At 36.1% G+C, this 9,749-nt stretch overlaps 1 protein-coding gene and 1 non-coding gene across 3 annotated transcripts in view; both read left to right on the plus strand.

The window, feature by feature from the left end:
- Positions 1-9,749, plus strand: part of Lrba (LPS responsive beige-like anchor protein) — a 488,275-nt gene that overhangs the window by 126,560 nt on the left and 351,966 nt on the right. For both annotated transcript variants that reach the window (XM_026787115.1, XM_026787152.1), the window contains one exon: positions 5,984-6,117. In XM_026787115.1, the coding sequence (XP_026642916.1) occupies positions 5,984-6,117 (134 nt within the window). The remainder of the gene's footprint in view (positions 1-5,983; positions 6,118-9,749) is intronic.
- On the plus strand, positions 2,429-2,590 carry LOC113457002. Its single transcript, XR_003377665.1, has one exon. It is a non-coding gene; the product is annotated as a U1 spliceosomal RNA (small nuclear RNA).

The following is a 9,749-nucleotide window of genomic DNA, read 5'->3' on the forward strand; positions in this document are numbered from 1 at the left end:
GTCCAGATGGGATTCCTCAGCAGCTAAACAGGGCCGCGTGGTAGCCCCTGATTTTTCTTTTTTAACAACAAGTATAGTACCTTCTGACTCCAGGAGAGCCAACCAGCAGAGAGGAAGCTTCTCGTTCTATTTTTATTTGCTTTTTCTATGTCCTGTAACCAAATGTATGGTGCTTTAGCAGTAGGGTCTTATCATCTGGTTCCTGTGGGCAACCAACACCAGTGGGAAGAGATTTGTTCAGATGATCCAGTTTGAGATTATGTCTCTTCAGGTGTCTTAATGCCTCTCACTTTGTTTTGATCTCATGTGCCTTAGCCTGAGATTCAGGTTAGTGCATCTTTGGCAGAATATCGCAGAAGTGACAGCTTCTTTTTGTTGCTTCCTGTTCAGTGGCATATGTATGGTTTTATTTTATTCCTGATGCCATTTGCTTTGGCCAGTGATTACAGTGGTATGCCCCCAGTTTCTCTATTATTATGGAGTTCCTTGTGAATAGAGATCGTGAAATTATGCCACTTTATCAGATTTTCTGTTCATTCATTTTATGGACTTAAGGTTTTCTGTTTTATTTATTTGCTTTTAATATCAGAGACTTCTATATTAGACTATGTAGTGATGTATTTTTCAGTTGTTTTAGTTTTTGTTCTCTGTAATTTCCTCTTTTGTAAATAATGTCTTACAATGTTGTTCCAGACAGCTACAGATTCCTCAGCTCAAATGATTGTCTCGTCATAGACCCTTGAACTCATAGGAATCCTTCTGTCTTGGTCAAGGCTAGAATTATGGGTGTGAGCCACCATGCCTATCTTAAAATTAACTTAAATTTGTGCTAGTGTTAATAATAAGAAACAATTGGGTGGCTAAATATTTTAATTAGCTGTGTCTTAAGTATTAGTTAATACTTAAGTATTAGTATATACATAAGTACTTAAATTTACTTAGTATATACTTAAAATGTTTTTATGAATTATCAAAATGTTTTATTTTGGTATTTATTTACTTTACTTTTCAATAATGTTGAAATTAAAATTTTTTTTCATTGCTTAAGTGAGATTATGCATTTACTTAGGGAATCCTGCTTAGGTATTGTACTTTAAAAAGGTTTGTTAAAGTAAGGAAAAAAATAATTTTGCTGGTAGCATTTTCCAGGATGTTCTGTGACACTTAACATGTCTGGTATGCATTTAACATACTGTCTGATGGAGTACAATCTTCTCTGTCTCTCCCCCTATCTTTTTTCTTAGCAAGAAACACCTTTTGAAAGACTTTTCTTGAAGCCGTGGGCCAATGGAGTGTTTTTGGGAATTTCAAAGCATCCCTCTGATCATGTATTTATCTCAGGAATGCTGTGCCAGAAATCAGAACTCTCCTCATATCTTAAGAATTATCAACTCCCAAGCAATAGCTGGGAAGTTTAGGGTAACAGCTGCATGAGTGAGCCCTGCTGAAAGGCTGCCAGGCTCAGTTTCTGTGAAAGGGAAGGTGTTTGTGTTCATTCCCATGCCAAGATTCCTGCTCTTATCTAATTGGAAGATTCTTTCTGGCGATTAATGGGTGCCAGGGATTTATCTTGATAAAGTTCAAGGGCTGGTCTGTGTTTTCAGCTGAATCCTTTGGGACTAAAGTACTCAGCTAATTTTTTTTTTTAAACCATGTTAAATAAAATAGCATTGTGAAGGTTTGTGGTATTTTCAACTGATGTGATTTTAAAATGGAAATTCTAAAACTTGTCTGGAAGAGATTATTGCTCTTTATTTGTGCTTCTTACTAATTAATCGAAAGAACCTTCAGAGTCCCAGATTTAGGAAAATGACAGCAAAACAACAGTATTTTCACTTGCTGTGTGTGGGGCTATAAAAAGTACTTCCTCATAAACATAAGACAGATTTTGAGTTTTTTTTCTGAGTAGAAACTTAAGGCCTGTGACATACTCAGAGGTAGCGTTTGTGCTTAGTCTGTGCCTGATCATGAGTTGAATACCCAGCACAAGAGTCGGGGATGGAAGGATAAAAAAAATAAGCACACTTGATAGCAGTAGATTCTCAAGTGATCTCTATATATGTTGCATCTTGTTTTTTTTCAAAGAGAATACAGAAATATTTTGTTTTTGTATAGCTAATTTCCACTAAAGAATAGTAAGTTTAAATTTTTAGGTTATCTTTTCAAAATGTAGAGTCTACTTTCCTAGTTTAGATTTATGCTTACAGGATCAACATAATGGGCTAAAATTTTGCATAGTTATAAAATTTAAATAAGCAATATATATACATTATTTATTGCATTATAATTAGATTGTGTGATTTTGAATTTTATTTTGATACAGCCCAGAACCTTAGTAGCATTGTATCACTTCTCAGAAGTGATTTGAATCAGAGAATGGATTCAGAAATTATTAATTTTATTTTTTTGTATGTACTAATTCATAGTTAGAATAAACAGCAGGGATGAAAAACATGATCACAAAGGTGGTTTTCCCAGGTCTGTCTTATCCATTGCACTCCAGATGTTCTGGCCCTTGATAGTTTTCTAAATGTGGAAAACTTAACTGCATAATTTCTGGTAGTGGGGAACTGGCTTCATTCACTCCCCTATTAAAATTAAAAAAAAAATAAAACCTCATTTTCTATTCATTACCAGATATATTTTTGTAATTTAACTGTATATGTATAATTTCTTATCTTGAAAATCTTTATTTTTGTTCTGTATAGATGATTATAATCTAGATAGCTACATTTAAGTGTTGACATGAATATGACATTGGAGAACTTGGTGAATGTACTGAAAACCATTTAATTGTATGCAGTGTGATGAGTGTATGGCATGGGAAGTATAGCTTAGCAGAGTTGAAAAACAGTTCATTGTACGGCAATGGCTGACATCAGAGAATCTGAGCTGTGGTTGATTCCTACAGTTGACTTTGATGAGTTACTTCACCTTTCAGACTTGTCTCAGACCTTCAAAACATGTGCTAAAAAGCTGTTTGTTGTACTTGTCTGTAGTCTCAGGACTTGTAAAGGGTGAGGACAAGATGGGAGGAGTAGGATTTGGAATTCAGGGCTCTGGCATTGGCTACCTTTCATATTTCCTCCCCCAATTATTTATTAAATGAAATCAATGTATACTTTAAGATTGTTTTTCAAACTGAACTATAAATTTTTGAGAATATGTGCAAAACTGTGGGCAGTAAATATTTATGGAACTGAATAAAAGAATATGCTGTTTTCACCACGGAAAATATTATTAACAGCACGCTAAATGTTTAAAAACCAAATCAAGGTTTTGTTGTGTTGTAATTAGCGATGGCCACATAAGGATTGAGCATGCCAAGGAACAAGTGTGGAGTGCAGCCTGTTTATGTACTCGTGTTGCCCAAATATCGGGCAGGATTCCCCTCATCCACCCAGCCCGCAAAGCAATGGCTATTTTAACTTTATACTAAACCATTTATTAGTTTACCCGCTCCAGAACCTTTTTAAAAAAGGAAATAAAAACATGCTTTTGAACATAGGCTTCCTTAATTTAGCATAGCACCTTTGAGATTCATCCGTGTCGATAAGTTTATCAGCAGTCTGTCGTATTGTTGTGTATTATCCGACTATATCAGTTCTCACCATTTAAAAGTTTATTTTTGTGAAGGAAGGACGTTTGTGCAGTTAGTTGCCAGTTTTCAACCACTTTAGTGCATCTGCAAGCATAATTGTATTATTGCATACTTAAATGTTCTTAAGCAAAGATTGAGGTACAGTTGTTGGGTCATAGAATAAATTTATGTTTAAAATTTTGATTATAGGGAAGATTTTTTTTCACTGCTGTGAGTTGAACACTGGCTCTCAGGCATATGAGGCAGAGTGCAGTGCCACTGCCTGCCACAGTTTCACTAGCTATGTTATTTTCCCGTCGGTAAAGATGTTGCTTGCATAAAACAGATTGTGATGGTTCTTTTTTAAAAAAATGGAAAGTAAATTATTCATACTTATTATTTTCTACCTAATTATTAGGGCATAGAGATTTTTTCTTACATATTGGTATATAAATTATATTAATATAAATATTTAGTATTGTTTTCTGAGGGTTCCACCAGCACATATGTATGCACACACACATACACACACATACATACACACACACGCACACACACGCACCCACCCAGAGGTCATATCCACTTTCCTTTAAGTCAGTGATCTTCAACTGATATAAGCTACCGTGATTTAAGCACACCATTTTGGGATTGGGGGCTCAGGTGGCTGTTGCTTCTATTTTTTAGTATATAGTTAACATTGGCAGTCACCCTTATAATGATGTGACACCAGCTATCCCCAAGTACATTGAATAAGCCTTGCCTTGCACAAGATAACTTGATTTAATTGGCAACAGTGTTTGCCCTCAGATGATAGTCACTGAAGTAAAACAGAACCTATTTCACTTTGCTCCTCTTCTTTTTTTAAAATTAACAATAGAAATGTATTTTTTAAAATAATAGAATTGTGTGCTTTAGAAAGTATGAATACATTTGTTAGGATAAAGTACCTAAGTAATTTTGTTTAAAAATCAAATACTTTAAAGCTATTAAGGGAATACTTTCAGCTTACAGTATTGTCAACAAAAGATGTGATTAAATAAATTGAATGTTGAAGACTTTAAGCTTATGGTTAACACAGGGTAATTAAAAGTAAGAGCTGCAGTGGGAGCGCATTATATATCAGCTGTCCTTTTACCTCATTAACTGGGTTTTTGCATGTTTATGGAGCTAACTTCAATTAAAAATGCCTTTTAAGTTATGCCTAACAAGGTCTTTTAGTTACTCTTTTAGTATAAAGTATTGCACTTTAATTGAAATTGGTATATCATAAATATGTGTGTTTGAATAATACATAATAGGAACAACTGGTTCTTTAGCACCTTTTCTGTTTACAACAATTGTCTGTTGTTTTCTATATGATATAATCAAAAACTGTCATAGTTTATGAGCTATATACATACCAATTGCTTGTGTAGGTGTTGTTTTATCTTTTAAGATACTTAAGGTTTTATAATTTCAAATTAGCAGTGCTTTAAAGTCCTTCTTGAAACATACTGAGTTTTCTGCATCAGTTTTGACATTTTAAAAAAAGTTAATTACTTCTCTTAAATTTCAAATTTTTTTCCCTTCAAAATTATCTTTGGTTATATTTACTAGAAAATTCAAGATGATCTTAAATTTAAAAAAGTCTTATGTGGTAAATGTTGATTAAAATGGATTATTTTCATAGGACATTGTCCTAGTTTTAAAAACAACGAGGCTGGGGAGATAGCTTGCAAGTACAGTGTTTGCTGTGAAAGCAAGAGGACCTAGGTGTGATCTTTACAAAGCTGTGTGTGTGGAAGGGAGAGCAGAGAGGGGGTTGCAGAGATGGGTCAGGGATTGAGAGCCCTGGATGCTCCTCCGTTGCTCTTCCATCAGACCCGGGCTGGATTCCCACCGCCCCATAGTAGCTCTCGGCTGTCTGTAACAGGTTCTAGGAGATCCAATGCCTACTTCTGGACCCTGTGGACACCAGTCACAATATAGTACAAAGACGTGTGCAGGCAGACCACCACTCATGCACGGTAAAGACAAACAAACAAAGAAACACACCTGAATGTGATGTACTCTTATAAACCCAGGTCTGGGGAGACAGACTCTAGTGGGCCTCGGGGTTCCCAGTCAGCCGGCTTAGCCTACCCAGCTGTCTCTGCCTCCTGAGAGACTCTTTGTCAGAAACAAGCTCCTGAGGAATAGCATCCAAGCTGGTACTCCCTCTCTCTACCTCTCCCTCCCTCCTTTCCTATCCCCTCCTCCCTGCTCTCTAAAAGAGAAAAAGGCTCATAAGTATGGACAGCAGTGAAGAAACTTAAGTTGAATGAATATTTTAAAGACTGCATCAGAAATCAGAAAGGGAATGAAATCTTCATTTTATTTTGAAGTGTGTATAGTGTAAGTAATTTATATTTTAAAATCTTACAGAAGTGTCATCATTGCAACAAAGAAATCAGCAGTCTTACCTTCCACCCTTACTACAAGCGCACCCACCAATGCCGTCAGTGTGGTTTCCTGTGTAGATTCCACTCAGGTCTCAGACGTGGGCAGAGAGTCACCAGGTGAGTTAGGCGTCAAAGATATCAACATAATTTTTAGATCCTATTTTGGCAAACCTTAGAATTTTCTGTTAAAATTTGAATTTCATAACGTCCTTTAGAAACCTTTGTGCTTTTCTATTTTACTGCTGATTATTTACTAATACCCTAAAAAAATCTGAGTAAAATTAAAAAGTAAATTCAGTTGGTAGAGTACTTGCTTAGCTCTGAGTTCAATCCCTAGGGCTGCATGATCTGGGGGTACACATACCTGTCAGCCTAGCACCCGGAAGGTGGGGGAGATGATCAGACATTCAGGGTCATCTTTGGCTACATAGTGATTAAAGACCCACTTCAGCTATATGAGACTTATTAGTGATTGATTGTTAAACTCATATCTACTATATACTACTTTGTTTATTTTTCTGACTTAGAACCTAGGAAAATCCTCAAGTAGTGTGTCATTCTCTTACTAGCCACAGTGGTGCACTCTTTTTACAGGTATTTTACTTTGTCTAGCTTTCCTTTGACATTTCTCTGTACTATGAAAGCATAGTAACTAATGAATATTGGATCTTAAATCCATCTATGTTAGGTGAAGGTTGGAGATAAAATATGTGAGTAAAACTTGAAGAATGCAGTGTTAAAATAGCCAAGTAGGGTGCTGGGGAGATTACTTAGGTGTTCGTGTGCTGCTGTGCTTGCAGAAGGACCTCAGTGTAAAAGGCTTGCCTACAGTTCTGTCAGTCGGAGGCAGAGACAGAAAGGTCCATGGGGTTTTCTTCCCAGCTAATTTTGCTCAATTAGTGAGCTTCAGGCTTGGTGAAAAAGTTTTCAGTCTGACAAATAAAGTGGAAAGCAATAAAGGTAGATACAACATCGACCTCAGACCTCATGCTAACATGCTAACATGGGCACAGACGAACCTTCAAACACACTGCTGGACAAGCAATGTAATGAAGGTAGGAAAAGGGAACATACTTACATCAGTTATACCGTTCTCGAGGATGTACTGGTTCATAACATAGTAACCAGGGGCTAAAACCTCCACAGGACTCATACTCCTAGGATGAGGTTATTGTAAAACATGAAAAAAATCCTGAAGGAATCCCTTGCTGATTAAAAGATCACTGTTTTTTATTTATTTTGGGACAATTCATATAAGGATCTGTTCTCCTTCTTTTATTTGGAGAGTTTTGAGAATTTTTGCTGTTGTTACTAAACTAGCCACTAGTTAGCCAACCCCTGCCTCCATTCTGGGTTTTGTGTTCTGTGTTGACAAAGTAAATGCAGTAATTTTTTCATCATCTTGTTTTTTTTTTTTTCCTTTTTGTTTTGTTTTAGTTTTGAGACTGGGTTTTACGTGACCTAGGCTGGCCTTGAACTTACGACATAGCCAAGGGTGAACTGAAACTTGTTATCCTTTTGTTTCCACATCCCAAATGGTGGAATTTGTCACCATGCTTGGTTTCTGTTGTGCTGGAGAGAGACCAGGGGTTCTGTGCGAGACAAGCACTGTATCAGTGTATCTACATAGCCAGCCCTACTTTTTGCTTTTATTTTACTTGTTTTAACCAAATTATCTTTTATAGTTTGAAATGCAACTACTTCTTAGAAAATGCTATAGTATGCTAAAGAAAATCAATACTTTACCATTCAATTGTAACTATGTAAAACATATAGTTTCTGTGTAGCTAAAAGTAAGAGAGCACACTGCCAAGTAACTTGATTAATTTCCTGAGTTGAGTTGCACTACTGGGCCTCATGTGGCCTAAGCTGGCCTTCAACCAAATGTATAGCAAAGAATATCCCCACTTCTGCTGTGCTTGAGAGTTCTGGGACCATCACAAATTTGATTTCTCTTTTAGAATTTATTTTTAGTGTCTTTGTTTTTTCTTTTGAGTTGAAAACTGAACCACTGAGCTAGCTCCCCAGCCCATATCAACTACTCTCTAAGAGTTCATGAGGAGTACACATTTTATTTTCATATATAGAAAACAGTAAGCATTAAGTTAAAAATTTCACCTCGAAAGACACAGTCGCTGTAATAGTTTTGCATGTGTGGCTTAGGCTTTTATTTTATCAAAGAAATTTAAGCATCATTACACTTTGGTTTTTAGATTAGTTTCAAATTTGTAGAAGAAAGTAGAAAGAACATGGTTGCCTTGTATATACCCCTACAGCACTCTCTTCCTAGAAAAAAAATACTGATCTTGGTTTAAGTATACAAATATGTGCAACTTTATCCGTACTCAAAGTGTTGTTTTTTCTTGATTAGCTTTTTATAAAAAGACAGTAGCTATTATTGTTTTTATGAAATTGGCAGCCATTTAAAAATTCTGTTTTTAAGAATTCCTCAGTACACCCCCAGAGAAGGCATGACAGTATGAGACGTTCCTCCTGTTCCAAAGGTTGTCTTCTTTAATTTCAGTTTATAGTACAGAGTAAATAGGATCTTCTGATGCCTGCAGAGGCCAGAGGTGCCAGATTCCCTGTGACTGTGAGCCTCTTGGCATGAGTACTGGAAATTGAACTGAGGTCTTCTGTAAGAATAGTACATGCTTCTAACAGTGCAGCCCTCTCTCCAGATGACAGCTCTTAGATTTTTGAGGGCAAGTGGGCCTCCTAAGTTCTCCAAGCTGACTCTGAATTTCCGAGTTTTCTCAGCTTCTTGAGTGCTAGAATCATAGGCACATACCACCATGCTAGACTTCTGGCCACTTTCCAGTATGTCCTTCACATTTCAAATCACATGGAGATAAGGACATAAGAGAGCGAAGGTGTATATGTGATCTTTTGTTTTCTGCAAATCTTTGATATGAATGGGGAATTCCAAATTAATTTGCTGTCTGGAAGTCTTTTGTAACCAGTTGCCAAAATGTGTAATATTATATTGCATCTTATTGGCCTGACCCATAATCTGTCTTTTTGCTCCCTACTGCTCAAATTTTGTTCAGTTGGTGATGCTAGTGTTTTTCAAATAACTTCTCAGTGTTTTCTTTGTTGAGCTAGAATTTTTAAGTATTTGCTATTATTCTATAACTACCTTAATTAATTAATTGATTTAGTTGTGTGGATCAGAGCTTCATACATATTAAGTATGCACTGTACTATTTTGCTATAGGCCTGGTCAACTTGTGTTGCTTTCTTAAATAATTTATTTATTTCCAGTTATTCCTTGCCATCTTTGTGGGGTTGGTTTTCTTTTCTTCATTCATTTTGATTTCTGTATCTGACTTTTCCTTTCCTCTTTTTCTTGCTGTTTTCATTGTTGCCTGGCTTTTCATTTCATTACTTGATTCTAGTCGGTGCTGTGACTGTGACTGCCACTGTTTCTCTGCGTCGTTTTCTCTGCCGTGTTATGTTTGTGCCTTGCCAGGTGCTCGTTTACTTGGAATCCTAAGTCTACCAAAAGTTCTCTCGTATTTAATAACTATAATTGGTAGATTTAGGGCGCATCTTGACTTAAGTTGTTTGCCATTTAAAATGTGGTAATCAAGTAAGTAAATAAATAAATATTAAATTTTATTTTCTTTCTCCTAGTTCTAACAGATTTGGGAAGTCATTTGTGGATGAAGTGATTATTGTTATTATATTCTGAGTAGGGAAGTTCTCTCTCTCTCTCTCTCTCTCTCTCTCTCTCTCTCTCTCTCTCT

Source organism: Microtus ochrogaster, chromosome 1 (genome assembly GCF_000317375.1).
Source record: "Microtus ochrogaster isolate Prairie Vole_2 chromosome 1, MicOch1.0, whole genome shotgun sequence".
NCBI lineage: Eukaryota > Metazoa > Chordata > Mammalia > Rodentia > Cricetidae > Microtus > Microtus ochrogaster.